The sequence below is a fragment of the Ovis aries genome, chromosome 2 (genome assembly GCF_016772045.2).
Source record: "Ovis aries strain OAR_USU_Benz2616 breed Rambouillet chromosome 2, ARS-UI_Ramb_v3.0, whole genome shotgun sequence".
Classification (NCBI taxonomy): Eukaryota; Metazoa; Chordata; class Mammalia; order Artiodactyla; family Bovidae; genus Ovis; species Ovis aries.
Genome location: NC_056055.1, coordinates 87,211,865 through 87,239,386, shown reverse-complemented (window position 1 = coordinate 87,239,386; position 27,522 = coordinate 87,211,865). Strand labels below are relative to the sequence as shown.

At 38.4% G+C, this 27,522-nt stretch overlaps 1 protein-coding gene across 4 annotated transcripts in view; it reads right to left on the bottom strand.

Moving 5' to 3' along the window:
- The window catches only part of ADAMTSL1 (ADAMTS like 1), a 1,118,714-nt gene that overhangs the window by 261,579 nt on the left and 829,613 nt on the right, over window positions 1-27,522 (bottom strand). For 2 of the 4 annotated variants that reach the window (XM_042244881.1, XM_004004390.5), the window contains 4 exons: window positions 27,241-27,398; window positions 17,409-17,520; window positions 13,567-13,705; window positions 232-282 (listed from right to left, as the gene is read on the bottom strand). In XM_042244881.1, coding sequence (XP_042100815.1) covers window positions 232-282; window positions 13,567-13,705; window positions 17,409-17,520; window positions 27,241-27,398 — 460 coding nt within the window. The remainder of the gene's footprint in view (window positions 1-231; window positions 283-13,566; window positions 13,706-17,408; window positions 17,521-27,240; window positions 27,399-27,522) is intronic. The other 2 variants (XM_042244882.1, XM_060409520.1) reach the window with 1 other exon arrangement.

Below are 27,522 nucleotides of genomic sequence, written 5' to 3'. Positions count from 1 at the left end.
GAATTACTGTGTCCACTGCAATGTAATCCAATCCTATCTTAAAACGGTTTTTGAATGACAAGCTTACAGTCTGAGCAGACCAGTGTTATTCAAAAGCAAAGTTCAGGAGGGATTGCAAAATATACTATCTACCATCTTATTTTTTTACAGAAAAACACAAAATCTAGTATATATATAAGAAGCAGAAGACTGAGTTACTAATTCTAGCATCAGGATGATTGAGTTACGTACCGAGGAAGGGGATGGTAGATGTCATAGGGCATGATCTGCTTGTATCCGTCACTGTTAGGAACAATAATGCCAACCCTCTGAGTAGAAGGTACACACAATAAAATAAACACTAAATGATTACATTAAACAATTTTTTAGACAAATGCAAAATAACATTAATAAATCATCTCTAAAAAAACAACACTAAAACAGTTCAATATCTTTATGCTAGCATCCTTTTGAGGATGGGGCAAGTTCTTTGACAGGGCACCGTTTACTATAATTAGTTCTCTGATCCAAGCAGGAAATACCAGGGGAAAGGGTGGTGGCAAGAAAACTTGGCACCTTATCATTAACTATGACACAATAAGCTTGTAAATGTTCTTTAATCGCCCCAATTATACATCCTATGAGGTCATTATGATCATCATTATTAATGTTACTTCCAGATGCTCACCAAGCAATTTTATAGTTACTGTCTTGTTCCTGATGAAAGAGAGAGCTATATGTAAGAGTATGTACCTGGGGACTGACAATACTACGTACTGTGCATTAGCAAATAGGTAAGGACCTGAGTAAAATCTGGAGATTTTAATATAACTTGGTTATATTAAAAAGGGAAGGGGAATGAGTGAACACAGTAGGCAACTATCAACAAAAGCATGTTCCCTACCAAAACAAAGGTAGGGCAGTTAAAATGAGATAATAAAGATGAAACATTTTTTGGTGGTCTATAAAATGTGATATGGTGTTAACTGGTGGTGGTGATTGTTTTGACTGTTGTTAGTATATCTGGTGCCCTGGGAAACCTGTGAGATTTAAGGATAAAGACTAAAGGAGCCAGAAGAAATGATATTTTAGGCTATATGGCTAATGGATTAACAAGATATGATATTATATATTCATATAATATCATATATTATATGATATTATGTGAAAGTCCTCAGAGGCCTTTGCTGCTGCTAAGTCGCTTCAGTCGTGTCCGACTTTGTGCGACCCCATAGACAGCAGCCCACCAGTCTCCCCCGTCCCTGGGATTCTCCAGGCAGGAACACTGGAGTGGGTTGCCATTTCTTTCTCCAATGCATGAAAGTGAAAAGTGAAAGTGAAGTTGATCAGTCGAGTCCAACTCTTAGCAACCCCATGGACTGCAGCCCACTAGGCTCCTCCATCCATGGGATTTTCCAGGCAAGAGTAATGGAGTGGGGTGCCATTAATGGATTCACAAGATATGATATTATATATTCATATAATATCATATATTATATGATATTACGTGAAAGTCCTCAGAGGCCTTTAGGAGTCTAATAAAGTACAGGGACCTACCTCACTGATTTCAAGTAAAGCCTCCAATTGACAAGACTTTCTTCTTGCTGAGCCCCCTAACTTGTGGGAGATTTATGACTCATGAATCTCAGATAAAACAAACTCTCTATCAAGAGTGGGAGACTGAGCTCAATCTGTGGATGACATGTATTTGCTGTCAAATGCTGGGCAAAGCATGGTAGGTCGTGAGCACTTATTTTACAACTGATAAATGATAGCAACTTCCTCTTCTGAAAACTCAAGGAACTCATGTATTCTAATCTGGGATGAATGGGTGAGTATATATTTATATATACATATTCAGTAAAATGTTTATGTAAAAATGGACATATTAAGACTCACTTTGACCTTACGCTCTGATACAGAATGATATAGCATGTGATTTTAATATGGCTAGCAAACCTAAGCTTTTGGGTGGAAACAGTGAACTAGGTATACTATGGAACAGTAAGAAAAAAAATAGTACTGGCTGGACATCATGACAGATAAGGAGGAAAGATGGAGTAATAAAAAGGGTAGTTCCTGGAGAAATTACTAAAAGGTAAGGGAAAATTAAGTTTGAGAGAAAATGGGAAACAAATCTTTGAATGCAGATTTCTCAAGAAGTACAAACGTTGAAGAACTAATTTAGTTATCTCACATGACTAAGTTTTCTTTAGTTGATTTGAATGGCTAAAGGTATTCACTTATATGATTAAATTTTCATGGTACATGTATGTGTACTACCCTTCAGTAACAATGTTCATGAAAATGAATGATGCCTTTTGAGGAAGCTCAAAATCCCAAGACTCTTAATGAACACAAGAATGGGATGAATATTAACATTAAACTTTTCTCCATGCTTTTCCAAGGTACAGAAACATCCTATTCATTTTGATCTTATTTTGACAAGAAATCAGATATGAAAGGTAAATCCTGTCTTTTGTTAGGATCATGTGATTACTTCCCAGTAATTCTGCCTAATCATTAAGGAAAATTTTTTTCTAAAAGAACTGTTTTTGATAGAATTCCAACCTTCCAAAGTTCTTCTAATAACCTAGGTCTGATAGTAGATAATTAAGGACTACATAGAACTGACTTTGCAGTTATATTTTCGCTAACCCTAGTATCTTTTCTCATGCCTAGATCGAGATCTAAATGTAGAAATGTATATGGCAGCCTTCTTTCCTGGAAAGATTTATAGTTATGATTTGTCATTCTGAATATTAGAATGAACTGTTGTAGATCCCTGCCAACTGATTTATCAGCTGATGATATTTAAAATGGAAGTAGTAATATTGAAGGAGACAGGCTAGAAGGAAAGAAGGGGAAAAAAGAGGGAGTTATAGAATTCAAGATGTTGGGCTTCGCATTGGACTGATTGAGAAATTATGTTTCTGTTTGAACAAGAAGCTTTAAATCTGGATTCAGCAAAACTATAGCTATATTTGTCTTTCTATGGCATAGGTCATGGTGAAGACTCATAAAATGACTCCATGGCACCTGTGAAAACAGAAAGATTATCAAAACAATGGTGCTCTGTCCAGCCCTGTTGATGCATGTTCATGCGCATGGGCTCCGCGCTCTCTTGGGGTTTATGCCATGGCCCTGGCCTTTCACCACACTGTCACAGAGGGCCAGGCAGTGCTGCCTAAACTCAACTTTCTATCGCTTACTCTTAAGGCACTTTGTCTCTTTCTTAGACAAAGTGTACCTACTGAAGAATGATGAAAAAGAACGTCATTTAGGGACTGTAAGAAGTTCTTTCCATGCTTCGGTCTTGCTTTGCATGTGCATGTGTGTGCCTGCACATATATGTATGGATTCAGACATGTGTCTGAACATGAGGGGGTGGGGAAGGAGGCGAAAGTAACTTTTTAAAAAATGATCACGATGGAAAATATAGTGAACAGTTGGTTTTGGGGTGAAATGATTCATTCTCCATTGCCTTCACCATTCTGACTGCTCATGTACTTTCTATGTAGGACAGTGGCCTGATTCCATCTAAAGTCTCCCAAATCAGGGGTCATGATGGGAAGAAGAGAAGATGAGGATGAAGAAGGGGTCACCATGAACTCATGTGGTATAAGTAGAAGAAAGACTCGCACGTCATCCTCTCATAGCGCGTGTCCAACGACACTAGAATGCTTCCTGTCATGACAAATTCATAGAAATAGTATGCAGTATATAACATGAAGACTTTTGAACCATTTTTTAATGACATGGAAAATGTTCAAATGCAATGTCAAATGAAAAAATCCCGTACAAAATAGAATAGGCAATGTAACCCACTATATAAAGAAAACTCATGTATATATTGTCTATATAATCATTTTTGTAAAGTCTATATATATGTGTGTGTATGTATGTACAAATATATTAGAAAAGGACTGAAAACAGTTGTTAGTTCCTGGTGTTTGGATTAAGGGTGGTTTTTCCCTTTCTTCCTTTTTATGCTTCCCTATTTTCAGGAATTAGAACATTTAAGTAAAACAAAATTACAAAATTCAACTCTGAGAAAGCAAAAGACAGAAACATTTGAAAGCATGATATAAATGGATGAAATGAGACTGTCATCTCAATTTCCACATGTCATTTAAAGATGATTGAGTCTGTGTCCTGAAACCATCTTAGGAGCTATTTTAGAACAATATCCTTGACTTTAAAAATCAAGCCATATTCAGGCTCACACTACTCAGGTGTGAAATTTACTTGTTGTGATAAATCTTTCTTTCCAAGAAAAGCCCTAATATAACTATCAATTCTATGAGCATCTGATTTGCCAGGTTCTGGGTTCTTCTGGAAATGGATCACAAGGAGCCACTTTCATGGCTTCCACACTCCCTTTCAGTGCCTCTCTCACAACCTCTTGCCTCTTCTCTGGGGCTGCAGAGCCTCATTTCTGATATCCTGACAGCTGGATGTGCTCTCAGTTTGTCAAACTCACCATTTTCAGACAATTCATTTTCTTCCCCTGCAAAGTGTCTCTTCTCCTGATCACTGTTACTGTTCAGAACACTGCCCTTCTCCCATCCACCCTGGCTGGGTACTGTGGGTCATCGTTGCTTCCTCTCTTTCCCATGTTCCCTACAGACACTGAGTTCTTCCAGTTGTGATGTCTGCCAAATGTATCTCGCTGACAGGAATCTAGCCCCCTTTGCATTATCCTCCTAACAGTTCTCTCTGCCTGCAGGCACTGCCTGCTCCAATCCAGCTCACTGTCGTCATAGCAACAGATACTTTACTTCCCAGTGATGTCCATAACACCTGGTGAAATCAAGTGCTACCTCTTCTAAAGCCTGTCCTTATGTTTCCTCTCAACATCTAGCCAGACAATTTTCTCTTCCTTTTTCAAACACCCATAGCACAAGCTCCCCTCATCACTTCTAACTGTCTACTAACTTTTAACCATGTAACCATTTTCTTTAGTTTAACACCATGGGACAAAATCCATATTGGTTCTTTACTCTATCTTTTAACACAGTTCTCTGCACAGAGGTAATTAGTAAATAATCAGCCAATGAATTCATGCCATTGACGTGCATACATAAAAGCAAGCAATACAACTACCATCCTGAATGAAAGAAAGCAAATGAACAAGGTTAAAGAAACTCCTAAACAAGCTGCACTAAAGATGATGCACGTCTCTAGTCCCACTCCTTGTTTTTTGCTAGCTCTGCCACCTGTGTGAAGGGCAGACTATTTTAGAGACTGGTTTGGCTGCTCTGGCAGGCAGGGGTGATTGGGTGACCTGGGACCGAGGAAGATAGTTGAATGGCAATTGTGCTTCTAAGCTGCTTGGCTAGACTCTACATCTCTTCTGTTGGGCATCTCCCAGAAACAGCCATGACAGTTTTAAAAACAATCTTCTCTTCCCTGTTTGTCTCTTGTGTCTTTTTAGAGAGCACGCTGTTTCGTAACTGTACAACTCAAGTTCCCCTGGGCAGTGTTGTGGTCCAGATTCTGGTTGACTTGAATTTGCCATGGTACCAAGCACAGAACTTGGCACAGGATTGGTACTCAGTAAAAAAGATGAATGAAATTGTGGGTGGTGGGAACGGTTCTGGCACAGAAGAGAGTAATCTCTCAACAACTACAAGGCAATAGAAACCAATCTCTTCCCAAGCAAATGTTTATAATGGGGGAGGAGAAAAGTAATAAAAAGTTGGAAGAGACTCAAGCATCTGCTTTCTCATGAGTGGCAGAATGCAAAATAGCATGGCGTAATGAGGACAGGGGCCCCCTGAGGAATTGGGAGATGCAAGCTCTGTTCTCTACTCTGTTAATTTTCTTTCTGAGTGACTTTTGAGTGCATTACATTTGGACTTCTGCATTGGCCTTCTGCAAAATCTAAGTATTGTATGAAATCAGGAGTTTTATGATGAAGAACGAGTACCTGGAAACCTATCTCATGGAACTCTATCTTATCTGTCCCATTTGTACTGGCTCCTGAGGACAGAATTCAGAGTTCTGTGGTTCACAGACTGTAAACCACTAAACTAGGTACTCAACTCAAAAGCTCTCCTATTTGAAATTTGGTTACTTTATGAAACACTGCAGGTATCCCTGTCATTTAGAGAGGCAAATTAGGATCTAGAAAACAAGGAACATTCTATAAATAGGTTAAACACTTTTTTCAACATGGTAACTACCACATGGTAACATGGTACCTATCAACATTCATTTATCTTTAAGAATCAGACCAAAAGAACCCTGCTTCATTGTCCAGGATTTGAAAACATTTTAAACATATATATTCATTTCTTGCTATAGGACCAACTAATGGAGAGTTTTTGATCATTTGATCCAAAATATCATTATTTCCTCACAACTATATTTCAATGGTTAAATGTTCTTGATATTAATGAATGGAATTTCAGAATTGCTTTTAAATAAATGGGACTAATATTTCCCTGGACTTTGTTTAGCTCTTCTCATACTGACCTAAGTGATTTGCTAATTGTTTGAGTAAACATCAGTATTTACACTGACATGAAAGAGACTTGCTTAATTGGCATATGTGGTCAATTCAAAGACCCAGGGTACCAAGTTTTGCACTGATATGGTTGGCAGTGTTGTGCTGGCTGTGGAGGTCTACAGTGGGCTTAAACCAGATCTCATGGGTTGCTGAAGGCATCATGCAACACCAGCAATCGGGTGATCAGGGTTCATGTGATACAGGAGGTTCTCTAGATGTAGAGGCACATAGGTTCATGATCCAGCTTTTCTTTGCCCACCCTGACTTGCAGCAGGTCTCATAACCTCTTTGGGCTTTAGTTTTTTGTCTGTAAATACAGATGATTATCTTTGTCTTACTGATCTCCTAGAAAAGGTAAAACTGAATAGAGATAAAGGATGTGAAAGCACTGTAGAAACTTCAAGTAGAAGTAACATTGGCAAGAAGCCATTTTATAGACTGGTTCTCAGTAACAATAACTGAATTTTGTTGAGTGCTTGGCATCCTGCAAGGAGCTGTACATGCATCATCCTATTTACTCCTTATAGTTACTCTATGACAGAAATACTATATTCATTTGACAGATGGCAAAGCTAAGGCCTAGGGAAGTTCAGTAAAGTTAGTAAAGCCAGTAAAGCCAAACTGATAGATTGAAGGTAAAACTGAGAAGGATGATAATACCTGTTCTCTTCACTTACAAGTTAATTAAAAGAACTGCATAAATAATTATACTTTACATATACAAAATGATCATTATTATTAGTGATGAGCTGGCTCGGTGGAATAACTGAATTGTCCCAATAAATGAGTTAGAGCTGATTGTCTGGATTGTCTCATGATGGGTATGAGGTCTATAAACCTGGGACGGGTATGACGATGCTCTCTAAACGGCAACAGAATTATGCTTTATTTATCTCATCATAAATGCATGAAAGTGCAAATGAGATTTTACAATGGTATTTTTTTATTGCTTATTCATTAGCTACTTAAAGTAGTATATTTAAATGAGGTTGAGAGAAAAGAAGGAAGTTGTCACTTCTCTAGATAATTTACCTATTTTAATAAAACAAGAGCTTCGTGACTAGGAAAACATTTCATTATACTTTAACCGCTTACTGAATAAACCACTGCTTAGCTCTTACATGGAGTTCTCCCTTTTTGGAGATAGACAAGACATAAACCCTACGCAGATTAAATGGCAATGTCTCACAGATCGTTAAGTGGTTAAGTGGGGATTTTAGATAATGACACTTTGCTAATTATCTAATTTCTCAGGGTCATGTTTATTAAAAAAAATCTGATAAATATGAATTGCTTTCATGAAGCTATTTCCTAGGAATTTGTGCCTCTTGTTGCTAAAACAATAACAGAGGACTACCGTTATAGCCCCGTACACAATTTTAGAGTTCCAACTCCTTTCATGGAAGAGAAAGCTGATTTTTTGGTGAGTTTAGGAGTTTCTCTGAAGTAACATCAACATTATCATAACCGTGATCTTAGTCATAATAGCTGCAGCCACTAATATTTATTGAGTGCTTATCATGTGTCAGGCACTCTACTAAGCTCTTGAAAAGTATTATACCATTTATTCCTCATGACAACTCTATGAGGTAAGTAGCTATTATCCTTACCTCAGAGGATGAGAAAACTGAGGCTTAGTGAGAACAAGTAATTCACCAAAGGCTACTCAAACCAGTAAGTGACAGAACCAGGATCTCAAGCCAAGCAGTGTCACTCCAGAGTTGCCTTCCTAGTCACCATGGTACTGTAATAACCGCTGTATCGCCACTGGACTAATCAGTCACCAAGTGACTGTGACTGGGTTTTACACGTCCACTGCATATACTGCCACTCACGATACAGATTTCTCTTGCCTCAGGATTTCAGTTGCATTAGGATTCAGTTCTGAGCTTTTGTTCACACTTTGGTCCATGGCCAGGGGTGACTTATGCAATTTGCTGTCAAATTAAATGGAGCTGGACAAAAAAAGTCCACTTGAACTCACCAAGAACTGCAACATGGGGTATACAAGTTTGGGCATTTGCTTAGGACTGTTGCTCTGAATTCCTTGAGGGGAGGGAGAATCTGGATGTAGTTTCAGCAAAAAACAGATTTGTTTGCTAATGGCTGTGACCATGATAGTGTGATGAGTGAGAGCATTTTTCGCTTAAAAAACCCTTGCCAATTTAAGCCCCCTTCATTACTGCCTTGGAGAGAAAAGCAGAAGTCTGTGCCAAAAAAAAAAAAAAAATCTGAAAAGGTGGTTCTCTGATCTTCTCACAAACAATGTCTTGCATAATTTCCCCTAGACAGCCTTAACAGTCTCACCAGTCTCCTAGACTGAGATATGTATGGCCAAATGTAGAATTTTTTTGTTTTTTTTTACACTGAAAGACACTCAAAAAACATAAGGTGCTTATTAGTGGAACTAAAACTATGCCTTTTTAGTTTTTGCTGAACCACAGGCATACATTTGGAAACTTTCTGGGCACATGATCAACTTTACCCTTCGACCAAGAAGCAACGATCACACAAACTATTGCATAAAGCAGGAGGCACTATGTTAAAAAAACAAAAACAAAAACACAATTTTCTCTTGTGTAAAATGGAAGCTATGATTATAGCATGGCAGGTACAAGGATTTTATATTTGATAAGATGACAAGCATCTTAGGAACTATAGTGTTAAATCAGTGAAGCAGTGTGCTCAGTCGTGTCTGACTCTTTGAGACCCATGGAATATAGCCCACCAGGCTCCCGCAAGTTAAACATGCCCAGATCTCTGATATCCAGAAGTGATATGCCTCTGGACTTCTAGGAGTGCCCATGTTGGGACCACTACCAAAACATACAGCATATGTGTATATAGTATTTGATGAGATGCCATAGCTCTGAGGCACCAGTGAGAAAGTCTTCATTTCAGCTAAATGTTATTAAATTTTTAACTTCACTTTCTCTTCCTTCTCATTATAAGCATTGCTCTGGCTTCCTTTTTGAGACTGTTTTTGGCCTGGAAACAAAGTATTTTATCACGTCATTAAAGTGACTGTATAAACGACACCAGCAGAGAGCAATACAGCTTTTCTGGGATGGAGCAGCTGGCCCCCAGGTAAGCTCAGTTGTTGGTCATACAGTGAGAGGAATTAAAATTCCTGTCTCAGCAAAATGTCAAGTTACTACATGTCACAAACATTCGGGCTTGCTTTTGAATAATGGAAACCAAGAATGCTAAGTCACTGAATTCTAAGTGTCTATCATATAAGAATATCCTTACCTATGTTATGAGCTACAGATAAAACTGGATTATCTGTGGCAACTGGAAATTATTAGTGAATTTTATTGTTTTCATAAGTCTTTTAACGTATCAAAATTTCTGAGTTAGTGCATGAGAAATCAGAAAAAAGCCATGAAAACATAAAAATTATTTTGGAAAGAATAGGCTATATGTCAACCATCTCTTTAGCCCCAAGAATGACTAGATGAATCCATCTACAACCATGGAGATCTATGGATGCTGTTGGTGAGTGAAATGAGTAAGTGATGTCTTTCATTAGTTCAAATGTATAACACTGACTAATTATAAAGCAAATTAATGAGAACAGTGAGGCTATTCTGGTAAACAGGAAAACTGGGCGTTAAGGGTTATAGTAATGGTTATCACATCCTGTTTATTTCTGAGTTATTTTGGTTTTATATGTGTAGTAATGAGAAAATTCTTATTCCATAGAAGCAGTTGCTAATGCTAACGATTTTTATAGTTCACCTTAATCTTAGGATATTTAAACAGATCCTAATAGAAGAACTTAACAATGAGGGCAAAAAGTATTTCCTTTGGTAGTGAAATAGTTTTACTGTTGCTACAACAATTTTTACAATTTAGCTTAGCCTGAACAAGTTAAGATTAGTTTATGTTTGAGTATACTTTTTGTGAGTTATTGTTTAAATATACTTCTGCTGCTGCTGCTGCTAATTCACTTCAGTCGTGTCCGACTCTGTGCGACCCCATAGACGGCAGCCCACCAGGCTCCCCTGTCCCTGGGATTCTCCAAGCAAGAACACTGGAGTGGGCTGCCATTTCCTCCTCCAATGCATGAAAGTGAAAAGTCAAAGTGAAGTCTCTCAGTTGCTCAGTGTCCGACTCTTCACAACCCCTTGGACTGCAGCCCACCAGGCTCCTCCATCCATGGGATAATCCAGGCAAGAGTCCTGGAGTGGGGTGCCATTATACTTTGAAATATATAAAATGAAATTTAATGAAGCAACTCCATGGAACAACAGCTGCTTATAGGTACAGTTGGAAAATCACTAACTTAATGCAACAAATAACGTTCTCACCCCCACTAGTGGGTGGGAAAAATAAGGTCCAGAAGGGTCTTTTTGCTGTCCATGGTACTTCCCAATCTTGACAGGGAATAAATGTGGCTACCTAAATGGGATTTTACTTTCAAATAAGAGGCTCACAATCCTAGTATAATACAGGAAAAGTAAAGATCTATCTCAATGACTAATAAATTTCTTTTGATATTCCAAAATATGAGACTTTATCTGTTCTAAATACATCTTGTGTTTTCCCTTTTAGGGGCTTCTAAGTTTGGACACAAAGAGGTTAGTTTATTGTCACCAACAAAGGTGTTGGTTTAATGTCACTAGAAAAGTGAAAGTGTTACTTGCTCAGTCCTGTCTGACTCTTTGCGACCCCAGGGACTGTAATCTGCCAGGCTGCTCTGTCCACGGGATAATCCATGGGATTCTTGAGGCAAGAATACCTGGAGTAGGTAGCCATTCCCTTCATCAGGGAATCTTCCCAAACCAGGGATTGAACCTGCATCTCCCACATTGTAGGCAGATTCTTTACCATCTGAGACACCAGGGAAGCCCTTAATATCATTATTAAGCAATTAAATCTATAGTTAGAAAACAGTTCCTTGAGTGCTTGATTCTGCTATGTCTGATGGGAAGGCAGACTTATTTTATTGAGTTTCTTTAACTCCTTTTCTCAGACTATCACTTCTTATTTTCTCTTGAAATTCAGAAAGGTTGCTCTGATCCCAGGTGTGTAAATGAGTTCAGTGAATTTCATAGCAATTGTGCACTATCTTACCCTCAGACTAGAGTATCTACCTTTCCTAAAGCAGTTTCCTCTTAAACTTTTCTTTCTGCTCAGTCTTAATTTTTACAGCTTTGTTTAATTACCTCTGTAATAAAAAAGCAGCATCCTGACATTCACTTCTTATTTTTCCTTTCTCCTTTTCCCACTTCTTTCTCTCTTTTTTAATAGCCACCTGTCCCAACATTTATACATGTGCTGTATTAGATGTTTTAAAATAACACAGACATAGAAAAAGCATCAATTTTACAAAATTCCTTCAATGTAGAATGGCCTTTTGCTCTTAAATAATAAGAAATAGGCCAAAAATATTACTACAACAGAAGATGGGTAAAAATCAGAAACCAGAAAAAAATGAGTGGATTTTTTCTGATTATAAACATGTTTCTTAAAATTGTTAAAAAATACTTTTATTTCACAGCTGTTTTTCATGACCATCTCTTCACTGAAGTTTTTTTTTTTTTTTTTTTTTTTTTTGAGTAGAGGGGAAAAGCTTTACATGCAATTATGGGAGGGGAATCCTTCATTTCTCCTAGAAATACACACATAAATTTTCTTGGAAATATATATAAGAGCTTCAAAATCTCTCTATGGCTAAGTCAAACTGTTTGAATTGAGATAATTATGCTTTTCAGTCACTGGTCCTCCTGGTATAGATATGGATAAAGATGCATGTAATAACTAGAAAACTTTAAACTAGGGTTGAATTGCATGAGTTAGAATTATCTTGGCTAAAAATACCTCATATCCTTAATATTTCCAAAATAAAGAGGTCCAAGCAAAATTTTCACACCTCATTTAGTTTTTATACCATAGCCAATCTTTAAAATGTAATTTTCTGGTGGAATATGAAGCAAAATTAAACTTCACCTAAATTATATATTTATAAAATATCTATTCTTCTATTTCTTTAATGAAAATCTGTTATTTTGAGTTCACTTTTACCGGCTAGATAATATGATTTCTATGAGTAAATTAATATTAGATATTTCATATCACATGTAGAATTTAGAATTTCTGAATGTGAGGCAGAAAGAATACAAGAAAATATACTTTAGAAAATTAACAGCAGAAAACAAAAACTCAAATTGCCTACAATTCAAAGATAGAGTAATTTTCATCCACTTGGCTCATGTAGTAGTCCATCTATTCAAATTTTATGAATATATAATTAGTAAGCTATGATTTAAAAAAAAATAACTGAGGTATTCCTCAGAAATCCAAGGCTCTAGGAAAGGATTCCCTATCTTTTGTTCTACATGATGAGTTTTGTAGGAGAACAATTTTCATACATCCTCTCCCACTTGTGAGGATGACTAAGCCATATTAACAAAGAGAATGCCCAGGAAGTGTTGAAATTAAAAAGGCAAATGTTCACCATGAAAAGATTCCTGACCCATACTTCTATGACTACTTATCATCAGGAATATTTCATTCATCAGTCTGGTTATCGATCCTGCAAATAACTGAGGGCCAACTATGGTTTCCCCAAAGTAAACATATATGGCAAGTGTCAAGTGTTTCTTTAGGGCTTCTAATTAAAAAGATCGTAAAAAAAATCTATTAGAAATCAGCCCTGCTTTCTATTCAACAAAGGCTGAGCTTATTTAAATGTGGAAGAACTGTTCTAAGGCTGATTTTTATTCTAGTTCATTGGTGTGGCCCACCACAGGCTAAAAAGAATCCTGAGAACACTGTACCATCACGTTTGTTAAGAGTAGAAACAAGTAACCGGAATGAAATGAAATCAGAAGAGAAAATGCTCTGCAGAGTGCTTTACTTGCAGCTCTACCAATGGAAAACCCATGGACCCTGCGGTGGCATTCTACAGCAGCAAGAGTAAGAGGCAGGGGTCCTAATAACCCATGACTAAGAATGGACACCGGGCAGCAGCACTTACTTATTTTAAACTAAACACTTTTTAATTCAAGAAGCTTATTTGAACTTGATTTATGTTTACAGTAAATAAACTGGTAAATGTGACTGACCTGGCTGGACAAGGATCCAAGTTGCACTCCTGAAGCTTAGGCTTGGGTTTGATGTTCTCGGGGTAATAGTGACAGTACTGGTCAGCAACCACACGGTTGCTCCGAAGATCGTAACACTCAGCCGATGTTAGCTGGTAACCTGTGGTATCAAGCCATTCGGGCAAGTTTCAATGTATACATCAATGCAGTGTATTCCCTTAGGCTATTTTGTCCATCTCATATTAATGAAAATTCTTTCCCAGTGCTCCAGTCATTTCCAGGACCAAAGAGAGATAAATGGAAGGCTTGTTAATTTTTACAGGCCTCAAATGCTACGTTTTTCCACTCAAGTTTTAATAATTAAATGATACCATGGGTTTGAACTACATAAGGGTATAGCTATAACACTACTGTAAGAACTATTTTTATTAATTTGCTTTATAAAATCTAAAAGTCTAACATAGAATTCTGTATCCAAAAGATACCTATTTACAAACCATCTCATGTAAGGATGCAAAACTGCCTCCCTTGTACTTGGGGCATCAGGGTGAATAAACTCCCAAATTAAAACAAAAAATTAATCCCAACACTGTTCCTCTTGGTCAGTGGTGACCCATAATATAGAATCAGCTACCTACCTGGAAACAAGTGTTTTCCTTTGCCTAAATTCAACCGGAAGGGATTGAATGGATGTAAGTTGATGACTAAGACCTAAATAGCAGCCATCATGAAAGCTCAAGTTTTCCTATACAACCAAAACAAAAGCAAAAACTTCCTACTGTCCAATTTTTATTTCAAAATCCTTTGCCATTTCTAACTGGGTAGCCAATATTTCTTGATTTACATGTGCAAATTTCCACTGTTTAGAGAAATCCTCTTTAAAAAAAAAAGAAATTATGCTGCTGAATAATATGAATCCTACTCAAAATATGTATTACTTTTCCTACCTGCCTCTTTTTTCTCCTGTGAATTTCAGGTGGTATGGTGATGAAGACTTAGATTCTTGGGGTGAAAAGTAAACGTACATAGAGTATTTTTTAAAGTTAGGGCTTTTGTATCAGTCTAACCCTCATCAGCTCCAAAATATATTCCCCCTGGACAGCGGTTGAATACTGTTGTTGTTAAACATGTGTTAGAAAGTCAGATTTAGAGTGGTTAAAAGTCTTGCAAAAGAGTTCAGGAAATCAGAGGGAGACTTATAAACCAGATTTCCTGACTTGAGGCTGTGTTCTCAGACCACCCACAAAAATTAATTGTTCATTAAAGACCTAAATAAAGAGCTTTTAACAATTTTACTGTAAGGATGAAAAGTATGGAAAGTAATGGCTAAAAACATATGTTGCACTTATTTTTTTGTCTCATAAGCAAATAAAAAAGCAAAATGATATTTTATAAAAGTAAATATACTTGTTTTTCAATTACATTATACTTCAAGCAGATAATCTGATGACAAGCTAATTATTTTATAAGGTTTCCAGAAAACCATTTCTACTTAAGGATAGAATTTTATCATGTAGTAAAATGTGGGCACAAGCAGTAAGTAAACATTGAATGTGAGATTATGATTTTTAAAAACCATAATTTGTCAGCTTGAAAATGCAGCTGGGAAGCTCTTCTAGAGTGTGTGAAATGAAAACTTAGAACAAAAATGAAAATGAAGGACCAAAATGGTCAGGTAATTGTGTTTTCTAAAGTTTCACAAGGTATTTGATGTAGCAATTCTTAAGACTTAGCAAAATATTCAACTAGTTGAATCTGGAACTAGAAACATATAAAGGAATTCAGAGATCATTTCCTCAGAGATTTTCAAACTACGGTCCATGAAGTGTGAGGGAAGTGTTAGTCACTCAGTCGTGTCCGACTCTCTATGACCCCATGGTCTGTATAGCCAGCCAGGCTCCTCTGTCCATGGAATTCTTCAGGCAAGATTACTTGAGTGGGTTGCCATGCCCTCCTCCAGGGTATCTTCCCAACCCAGGGATCGAACCTGGGTCTCCTGCATTTGCAGGCAGATCCTTTACTGTATGAGCTGCCAGAGGCTGGTTTCTACATCCTTCAGATCTCTGAGCTATGTTCCTTTATCTGGCTTCCTAATATGATTTCCTTTGAAGAAAGGGTTTGAGAGCTCAACACATTTGTGCACTGCTGCTGGTTCTACTTCTTCACTTAGATGTGAGGAAAATAAAGCCCAAAGTGTTTGACTTATATATGACTCTAACATCAATTGCCTTATTATATAGTAAGCCATTATCAAGGTTACTGTAATAGCACTCCAACAGCAGCCCTATGTGAAACTATCACAACAGGCCTATTATTGAACTGCTATTCTCTCAAAACATGGTTTTTAATTACAAAAAAAAAGAAAAATAATTTCTTAGGTTTCTTTTTTTGAAACTGCTTCCTGTGTTAGTCATTAACAGGTGTATCAAAACAACATATTCCCATAAACATCAAAGTAATTGGCACTTTCTTCTTAAAGTAATTTTCTATGTAGCACAGACAGAGCGACTGGAAACATTATTTTATTGAAACGTTTAAAATGTTGAATTAATAATTATGTAACAATCAAAGGAAAGCACTTATTTTTAAGGTAAAATCTAACACTCCTCTATAAAACCTCATTTTCAACTGTTCACATTATATAGACATAAGTAACACAGCTGAAGATGACTTATATGTTCTTATAGTTTTATGAGAATTAATGGATAGTCATTTGTCTCCATTTTGAGGTACTATCCTTTTTTCTTGTCAAAATAATACAGTTATACATGTGTGGATTAGTTACTTAAACAGTGCCAATTAACAGGCTTTCATGAAGATGGAGCTAGAATTTATTTCATGTGCTCATTTTTAAAGGAATAGACATACAATTTTATAACTGTTAAATTACCAAAATTTTCAAAAAGGTACTCCACAAATACTGGCTCACTTGGCAATGAAAGTAAAATATTCATAGACTGCTGATTACCCTTCTGGAAAGAATTCTGGTAACATATGCCAATAGCCACAAAAATTCTGAAACTCTTATGAGTTTAGTCCAAGCAAATAATATGAAGGGAGAAAAATACTTAGGTATTAAGCTATTCATTACATTATAAAAGAAAAGTTTAAATGAAATGAATGATCTTCTGTAAGTATATAGTTAAATAAATTATTGTAAAATAATCAACGTAAATTATTACGTAGCCATTTAAGTAACCATTAAAGAAAAGAGGTGGGGAGGGGACCTTTTCCAGTAACACAAAATACTGTTCATGTTACAGACATGATGGAGCAGAGATGGGAATTCATCTGGTAACTTTTCAGGAGAGATGTGTTTTAATGTATAAATAAGGCAAGTGGCATTCCTTTTATTGCACGGATGATGGGGTAGAGCTGAAAAATAACTGAGCCTAAGTCTACAGTGCATTGATTTTTTTTTCCTAGTAATAAACTATTTTCTTTAAATTAATCTCTGATTCTTCTTGGATACATCGTGTGATGTAGAAGACCTGACAAACAGTCTTCATCTGTTTCCTGAATAGATAAGTTCCTTCAGCCAGAGGAATAGTTTGTTCTCAAATGAGCAGAACTGCCTCTAGACTAAGTTGTTGCCAGGCTATGATATTGCTTGTTCTGAACTTTAATGAATCAAGGAAAGAAGGAAAGACTATTTCCTCTGATGGGACTCTATGGCCAGAAAACATGCATGGGGCATCTAGACTGAGTTATCGACCTCATGGGAAGGCTTCAGGATTTGGCCCCATTGAGATGAAAGAATCTGGTCCACACAGCACTTCCATATGCTAAAGCAACTCTATTCTTAAAAGCTGAGTCTTCCCTCATGGATGCCAAGAGCTTCTAGACTAAGTGAACACCATTACCTCCTCCACAGGTTGCTGAGCAAGGAAAGAAGTCCGTCTCCCTCCATCGGTGGATGATAGGCTGATAGAAGATGAACTGGACTGTACTGTTCTCGGGCCCCGAGCTGCGGATCTGCAGGAGACAATGGCAAAGCACAGGAACTAGTGTGATGGAGGGGTGCCCTCTGGGCTCCTTGTAGCTTGGACAAGGATGTGTGGTAGTGATGATGGTCTCAGGTTGTGTCAAGGACTGCACTGGGAGAGAAGGGGCAATGGCAGCATCACCCATCTTACCATCTAACCAGCAAATGGTCCTTGCAGAAACCATCACTATCATCACTTCAGTTCTGCAGCCACAGAACAAGGTCTCAACATGTGATTCTAGCAAGACTGTATCCCAAGCCACTGACTCCATCACCCTCTTTTATTTTCACCCTCTCTGGTACAACAGGTAAAATTATATGAATTTTTCAATGTAGGTTCAGAAATAGATAATTTGTTCTAAGAAAATTATAAATGCAATCTGCTTCAAAAACACTAAAGGTACCGTCACTGTTCAAGAGAAATAAAGAGCTAAAGAATTAAGTAGCTCCTCTCACTCTGAGACTTCCCTGGTGGCTCAGACGGTAAAGCGTCTGTCTACAATGTGGGAGACCTGGGTTTGATCCCTGGGTCGGGAAGATCTACTGGAAAAGGAAATGGCAATCTACTCCAGTACTATTGCCTGGAAAATCCCATGGACAGAGGAGCCTGGTAGGCTACAGTCCATGGGGTCGCAAAGAGTCGGACATGACTGAGCGACTTCACTATCACTATCACTATCTCACTCTGAAACATACTGGGAATTTCCTGGCAATTGAGTGATTGATAGATCTTAATGTGCAAAGTTACCAATGGGAAGCTCACCAAAATGTAAATTCCTGAGTTCAAGCCCAGAGATGCAGGCAATTTAAATGTAGAGAGTCCAGAAGCCAAATTTTGAAAAGCACCAACTTACATTACAAAAGCATTTATTTCAAATAAAACAGGTGTTTATGGAAATTATAGCTCTTCTGTTTTTTTAAAAGAGGGGAATGTGAGGCAGTTCTTTCAAACTATTAATAATCCTTTAATAGTTGAAAAACACAAGGTTGAGGAAACAAAGTCAAACTGAAAGAGAAGGAAAAGTATCCAACAGGAACAATGCATTGCTTTTACAAAGACAAATGACACACAGTATTTGAACAGTTGGGCAAAGGCAAGGCTTGGGCTATTTCTTATACTAAAGGAAGGTCCATGGAAAGTCTGGTAGACTACATACTACTCCAAGTTCATCCTGGAAGTTAGAGGAGCAACAGTCCACAGATTAGCATCCCATACGTCTTTGCTAATGTTTTCGAGCTTAGCATTGTTCCAACTGCCCTTTACTAGGAGAAATTGATGGGTTTGGGCTTCAGCTTTTTTTTTTTTAAGATAGCCTTATTTTATTTTATTTTTTGCTACTGAGTTTAGAAACGATTAAGCACCTATGGTACGAAGAAAGAAGGATCAGGTGCTAACCCCTGTATCAGTTTTTGGCACTGGGATGAGAATATGAGATGTTCCTCAGAAAATCTGGGAGCATTGCAAAGGGCAAAGATGAGAGGAAAGCTATAGAATATCTCACATTATGCGAGGATTCTGACCCATGGAGCATCCCAGTTTTTCCTGATTAGAATAAACAGTGATACTATTCCCTACTTTAAAGCCAAAACAGCTGAAGCAACACCCTGTCTTTCACAGAAAGGGAGCATTGCCTACAGATTAGTATTTTTCAGTCTCATGTGTCAGATATAGGATATCTAACTGCTTGTTTCAGTTCAGTTCAGTTCAGTCACTCAGTCATGTCCGACTCTTTGCAACCCCATGAATTGCAGCACGCCAGGCCTCCCTGTCTATCACCAACTCCCGGAGTTCACTCAAATGCACATCCATCAAGTCAGTGATGCCATCCAGCCATCTCATCCTCTGTCATCCCCTTTTCCTCCTGCCCCCAGTCCCTCCCAGCATCAGAGACTTTTCCAATGAGTCAACTCTTCGCATGAGGTGGCCAAAGTACGAGAGTTTCAGCTTTAGCATTATTCCTTCCAAAGAACATCCAGGACTGATCTCCTTTAGAATGGACTGGTTGGATCTCCTTGTAGTCCAAGGGACTCTCAAGAGTCTTCTCCAACACCACAGTTCAAAAGCATCAATTCTTCTGCCCTCAGCTTTCTTTATAGTCCAATTCTCACATCCATACATGACCACTGGAAAAAACATAGCCTTGACTAGACAGACCTTTGTTGACAAAGTAATGTCTCTGCTTTTTAATATGCTGTCTAGGTTGGTCATAACTTTCCTTCCAAGGAGTAAGCGTCTTTTAATTTCATGGCTGCAATCACTATCTGCAGTGATTTTGGAGCCCCCCAAAATATTCACTTAGCTGGCTACAAATACTTAATATTGATATAGTTGTCATTCTATTGCCTTTCTCCTCCATTTGTAAACTCTACAAAGGGAAGTACATTCACCTTGCATACTCTTCTTTCTTCAGCATCATCCACAGTGCTTGGCACACAGCAGGTATTCAAATAATTGCTGAATGAATGTATGAATGAACCAACCAATGGATGATACTGATTATGGTCCTTTCAAGCATTTTCAGAATTGCAAAGTATTATTTGTGACAAATTCTTGGAAGTGTTACAGCTTCTTGAGAATTTGGTGGCAAGAGTGGTAAAGAACCCACCTGCCAATGCAGGAGACATAAGAGATGCAGTTTTGTTCCTTGGATCAGGAAGGTCCTCTAGAGGCAGGCATTGCAACCCACTCCAGTATTCTTGCCTGGAGAATCCTATGGACACAGGAGCCTGGCAGCCTACAGTACATGGCATTGTAGAGTTGGACACAACTGAGGCGACTTAGCACAAACTGCCAGAACATCCCCAAATTAAAATATAGTAGACTGAGGCATTCCCTGGTGGCTCAGATGGTAAAGGAGCTGCCTGCAATGTGGGAGATGTGGGTTTGATCCCTGGGTTGGGAAGATCCCCTGGAGGAGGGCATTGCAACCAACTCCAGTATTCTTGCCTGGAGAATCCCCATGGACAGAGGAGCCTGGCAGGCTACAGTCCATGGGGTCACAAAGAGTTGGACATGACTGAGCAACTAAGCACAGCACAAAGGCATTCAATAAAGGTTACCTTTTTATGTACATCTTGAAGTTTTCTTGAAGATGTGGCCAATCATTTCTTGTCGATAAAATGTTGGTAAAATTGATTATGTTGATAAAATTCATAAAAAGAAGCAGATTGTTACAACATAGCCCTTGCCCAAAAGTACTTTCTGCCTTCCTATGAAAGCTATCGCTTTAATAGGATAGTAGCAGAAAGGGCTTATAAAAATGCTAGTTATTATTGGAATAAAACATAGACTCAATTTTTCCACTGTTTTAACAGTTGAAAATGCTAAGATTCGAGGTTATTCAGTAAAAATAATGAAAAAAAATGTTAGCACCCAACTTTATTTTTACACTTCCTATAGTGTTTTCTAGTCCTCCTAGAATGCCAGACCTCAGTACTGGGAGATATAGATAATAGTTCAGCCCACAGGCCCTTGGCTCAGGGCTGCATGAGAGATGTTGGTTATGGATTTACTCCCCAAAGTACTTGAGTAGGGTAGTGGATCAGAGATGCTTCTTTAGAAATAATAACTGCATGGGGATGACCCAGAAAGATGTTATGGGGAGGGAGGTGGGAGGGGGTTCATGTTTGGGAATGCATGTAAGAATAAAAGATTTTAAAATTTAAAAAATAAAAAAAAATAAAAATGAAAAAAAAAAAAAAAGAAATAATAACTGTAATGTTGGCTAAGGAACAAAGAGGCGGAAGCAATGTGACAGGACTAAGATGCTGAGGCAGGGCAAACTAAGGCTTAATGGGAGGCTGGTCTTGGCGCTCAGCTGGAGAAGGAGGGCAGAGAAGAACTGAGCAGAGTGGAGCCAGAGGAGGCAGGACTGGACAGGGGCCTGCTATTCTCAGTGTCAGAGAAAGGTGAGGAATTGGTTCTCTGACTCTGTCTTCAACCTAGCTGTACCATTGGTAAAATAAGGTGGGGAACTCAATAAGAAATGCAGTGTACAGTGGAATTGACTGGCATAAAGGAGCATATTTATTGGAGGAATCACTATCTGTAAAGTTTGGGTAGGAAAATGAATCACTACTTATTACATGCTTCTTTTTTTCCCCCATAGTTAATTTGGTGTTTTCCTCTCTAGACTGTTTGGTTTATAAAAATGATTTTCCCTTTGCATGAACACAGGTGGACAGGTATGGGGTGGCCATCTAGAGACAGGCTGGGTGGTAGGATGAAATCAATCTGTATTTAAACATTTGCCAAAGTTCAGCCTCCATGAGAGAAAGGAAATGATGATTTCAATCCCACCTGAGATTCACAGGCTGCCCAAATTTCACAAAGTCTATCTTTATCACATTAGCTTGTAGCAAGTATCTGTAGCTTTTACTATCTGTTCATTTTATTTGGGTACTTAATTATAGTCATCACTATTTCAAAATTTCTATTCAGTGTTTTTTCTCTCAAATAGCATCATGAACTAGGAAAGGGCGGATACCATATTTCAAAGTCAAGCTGCCCCATGCATGAAGTATCTCCTTAGAGAAGAATACACATAAGAGTTCTGTAAACTTACTTCATGAAGTGAACTCTCATAACTTCGTGTATGTGATTTCTGTTTAGGAGCCCTGCCTATTGTTTCACCTTTAATAAAAACAATTTGGGGGATGCTGAACTATGTATGGGGTTATGCTTCCCTGATAGCTCAGTTGGTAAAGAATCTGCCTGCAATGCAGGAGATCCAGGTTTGATTACTGGGTCAGGAAGATCTGCTGGAGAAGGGAGAGGCTACCAATCCAGTATTCTTGGGCTTCCCTTGTGGCTAAGCTGGTAAAGAATCTGCCTGCAACATGGGAGACCTGGGTTCAATCCCTGGGTTGGGAAGATCCCCTGAAAAGGGAATGGCTACCCACTTCGGTACTTTGGCCTGGAGAATTCCTGTATAGTCCATGGGGTTGCAAAGAGTCAGGCATGATTGAGCGACTTTCACATTCACTTTCATGCTTAAGTCTGTCCAGAAAGAAATATGAAGGTGTCATCTCTGCTTAAATATTCTAACTTTGCAAATAGAAACCACCAGCTTTCTATTCCTTAGAGTACTTAGGCAAAAATTATGCTATCAATCTTCCTAATCAAATTCCCCAGCTATGAAAATGTAATGCATTTAGAAAATTATCCTCTCTAGGAAATAACTGTTCTTTACTTGTCAGTATATGAATTGTGAATCAGCGTTCGTGTTCTTAGTTCTGAGTATGATGATTGGGTTACTATTCTTCAGTTCCTGCGTGTGTGTGCTAAGTCGCTTCAGCTGTGTCCGACTCTGTGACCATATGGACCATAGCCCATCAGGCTCTTCTGTCCACGAGGAGTAAGAATACTGGAGTGGGTTGTCATGCCCTCCTCCAGGGGATCTTCCCGACCCAGGGGTTGCACCCACATCTCTTATGTCTCCTGCATTGACAGGTAGGTTCTTTACCACTAGTGCCACCTGGGAAGCCCATTCTGCAGTGCATTTTCGCTACTTTGATGGCTTAAGTACTCACTCATCACTTTTTTCTTCTGCTAATATGGCTTTCTTAAATTTTAAAAATGGTTCAAATTGAAAATTTATAAATGTGCCTTAGCTGCTTTCACAAGAGCTAAGTCCAATGGTCTGAAAAAGAATGCTGCTGCTGCTAAGTCGCTTCAGTTGTGTCCTACTCTGTGCGACCCCATAGATGGCAGCCTCCAGGCTCCTTCGTCCCTGGGATTCTCCAGGCAAGAATACTGGAGTGGGTTGCCATTTCCTTCTCAATGCATGAAAGTGAAAAGTGAAAGTGAAGTCGCTCAGTTGTGTCCGACCCTCAGCGACCCCATGGGCTGCAGCCTACCAGGCTCTTCCATCCATGGGAGTTTCTAGGCAAGAGTACTGGAGTGGGTGCCATTGCCTTCTCCAGAAAAAGAAGGACTATGACTAAAAAAACCCCCTCTTCTATCTGGGAAGGTCCTTATCTTTTACTGAGTCTGTAGCTTCTGAAAAGATAGCCTGGTAGGGGAAGAAAGGGATGCTAAGTCAGATAATTATCTAGCCAATAGCCAATCATCCTCAACAATTAATGTGATTATAGGTGTGCCTACATCCATTTGTCTTATAGCTACACCTGCTAAACTGTTCCTGGGTATACCACTTGTAAATCAATCAACCTCGGACCATCTTCAGAGAAGTGGTTGTATGCCATAGTGTACAGAGAGTATTGTAAAAAGTTTGACCAGAAGTTAAAGCATTTGAAAATATGGAAAGGAAGTCATTCAGTTCTATCTGCTTTTATACACACTACCTCATTCAATTCCTTACAAAGACTCTATGTGGGGAGATTTTGATTACCATTTTTCAAATGAGTAATAGGCTCCAGGAGGTAAAACAACATACTCAAGGTCACACCTCCAGGAAGCAGGACAATATACACAATTCTAGAGTGTCTATCTTTTTTACTCCTCTACACTAGCGTTGCCAAAAATGTATAGCCAACATATGAGTTACAAATTTTTGGAAGACATGGCTTCCCTAGGAAGAAAGATGAGTACTTAGTCCATTTGTAAAGGTGGCCAGAAAAAGAGATTCCAAAAAATAATATATAGCAATTCTCACTGTGAGAAAAATCTTTCTTTCGTGCAAAAAGTCTTTTTCTTTTAAAAAAGCAAAAATGGTATTTCGGCAATAAACTTCCTTGGAGATTACCATTCTGAGCCTGATGTATTTCATTCAGAAAGGAAGTTGTTGCTTAAATAAGTGTATAATGCAAAAGAGATTATACTTTGAATGACACTGAAAACTGAATTATAAACTGTGTACATAATTTTTAAGCACCAAAATAATGAAAGATGATAAATAAGCAAAAGGTAATCTTTCATTTTCAGCTATTCTGTGGGGAAAATTAAGGAAGAAAAGGTTGCTTCATTATAAATCACTGGGAATAAAAGTAATTTTGTTCTTTTTATTTTATATTGTCTTATATTATCTTGCTCATTTTCAAGTTTGAGTGAAAGGATTTTTAAAAATTATAATTTATTTTATACTAATTTTACATTTATTAGGTTCAGATCTTTTCTAATGAAACTTTCATCTCCTTTCATTTGCAACCTGAAGCTAGGTCACCAAACAGGATATAATGAAAAAAATCACTAAAATGATAGCTTGGCCTGTTTTTGAAAGAAGATATTTACAGGTTGCTAGGATCTAGGAAGTTATCACAAAGTTCCCCAAAGTTAATTTTTCCTTTAATACTCATACACAGAGAGGAAAAAAAAATACCCTCTTAGCCATTCCCTTCTCCAGGGGATCTTCGTGACCCAGGGATCAAACCCGAGTCTCCCACATTGCAGGTGGATTCTTCACCATCTGAGCCATCAAGGAAACCCCCTTAGAAGCAACGCAGACGACTAAAAAGAGTTGGAGGCAGAAGTAAGGAGGCATGATCTTTGGTCCTGGCTTGTCATTGGCCTGAGCTAAGGAATATCACTCAACTTCCCTCAGGCTCAGTGTCCTTGCAGGCAGAAAGAAGATGTCACCTCTGTCCCACTACAGCATCTGCCATGTGGTGAAAGTCCTTTGTTCATCCAGCACTTGTTGGTGCTTATTGGGCTTTTTACGGAGCTATGAAGACAGATATAATTCTGCCTTTGAGGAACACACAGAAGGGAGATGTGATGTAAATTGGAATCTAGGGTCGAGTCACAGAATGCTTCTGGGAGGGGAAAGTCCTGAGGTACAAATATGAGTTAGGGAAGAGAAAGCAAGAAGAAAAGAACGTTGCAGCTAGAGGACACAGCTCTATGTGAAGGTAAAGAGTGCAAGATGTTGGGGGACTTGTCAGTCATACAGTTGACTGAAACAGGAGAGCACAGCTGAGGTGGGAAACATAGACAGAATCCAGATTATTGAGAGTTACACGTGCTGGGCTATGACTTTGCATTTTAGTCCTAAAGCAAGGAGTGGAAGTGAGAGGCAATGCAGGATCATGAACAGGGAAAACACTCTGGTTTTTAGAAAACTCACTCTGAAGGCAGTATAGACAATGGCTCAGCAGCTGGGAAACTAATTCAGAGCCTATCACGTTAATTCAGGTGAGAAACACATAGACCTAAATTAAGAGACGGGTGGCAAGAACAGAGAAGAAAGAACAGTCTTGAGAGATGGCATGGAGGTAGAGCTGACCAAGTTTAACATCTAACTAGGGGTGTACAGGAGAAGGGAAATGGTGTGAATCACAGGTTTCTGACTTGGCTGGGTAAACAGTGTGGTATTCCACAAGAAATAAAGAAGATAAAGTAGGTTTCCCGGGCTAGACAAGTCCAATTTTGGACACATTGAGCTCATTGTCCCTGTGGGTGATGTGCAGAAGGCAGCTGGCCATGTGAAATGCATTTGACAATTTTGCGAACTGTTCCAGTGTGGATAATGTTACTTGAATTCAACTCTATATTTTCAGTATGTGTATTAACTCTCACAAGGCCACTAGGTAAATTAGTGTAAGTTGTTTATTCTAAGGGCTTCAAAAACTTAAGATAGCTCTCATTTTTTACTGTATTTGTTTGTTAAACTGAAATTATTTAACTACCTGCAATGTCATTTCTATTGTGAGCTATCTCTGACGGTTTGTGGGTGCTTGTTCATGGTCATGCAGCTGGCATCTGGACTGAATTAAAAAGGGTTACCATGCAGATGGAGACAGAGGACAGAACTCTGGAACCCTTCTTTCATGCAACCTCATTGCCCATCACATTTTCCTAAATACATTCCTACTTCCAGCTGCCATGGGGTCATCAAGCCTTGGCTTAAATCACATGTCCTCTGGCTTCAGGTCCCATGATGAAAAATTTATGGAGTCCTGGACACATTACAAGTTTTACAGCTTTACAGCTGAAATCCTTCTAGTCCTTCTGACCTACTGAAGGAAAGAAAATATGTTTTATTTTATTGGGATTCCCAAACATTTCTTTGAGTATATACATTTTCCCTACAGAATGTGTATGTTGCTTCCAGCAATGTGTTTCATATTACCTTGAAGAGCAGGGAAGCTCTGATAGAAGGAAACAACTTGGTCTTGTTGCCAGTACAAGAGGAAAAAAACAACTTGTAATTGGAAGCATGATAAAGTCTATGGATCATTAATTTGCCCTTCTGTTTGACTAAGGATACCTTAATATGAGTCAATGACTGTACCCTAGTTTGTTTTAAAAATGGTACATATTCCTAACTCATCATATGCTGGCTTTTTGAGGGGAGGTCTTTTTACTAGCTTATACACACACAAATATATATTAATGTATGTATTTTTCTTCTAGAACCTTAAAATTATTCCATGTTGTTATTGCATGTTCTTATAAAGTAGCTCATGCTTGCTCAGTTGCATCTGAGTCTTTACAACCCCAAGGACTGTAGCCCACCAGGATTCTCTGTCCATGTGATTTTCCAGGCAAGAATACTGTAGTGGGATGCCATTTCCTACTCCAGGGGATATTCCTGACCCAGGGATTGTACCCACATCTCCTGAGTCTCTTGCACTGGCAGGCAGATTCTTTACTGCTGTGGCACCTGTAGCTCAACACCCTTGAACTAAACATTTCCTGGATAACAAGCTTTCCAATCTATGTCAAAGCCTAAAGTCTCTCTTTCTTCAGGGGATTATAAGTAATGCTAGTTCAGATGTGGCTTGAAAACAAGGTATCTAAATGGGCTCACCTTGACAATGAAATCTGCTGTAAGTGGTCCAGCCATTCTCAGTATCTCTTTGTCTGGAAATTTCTGGAAGTCCACACTAGAATTGTCCACAAGAAAGATGCCTGTAGAGCTGAGACTGTTTTCACCTTTAGCCCCCTGGAGGGTTTTGGTTTCCAGATCTACATAATCAAACACAGGAAGAGGAAAGAAAGATGTTCCCAGGGCTTCCACAGACCACACGCAAGCACATCCCATACAAGGTCTAGAGCTACAACAGGGAGAAGTATCATTCTTTATAGGGCT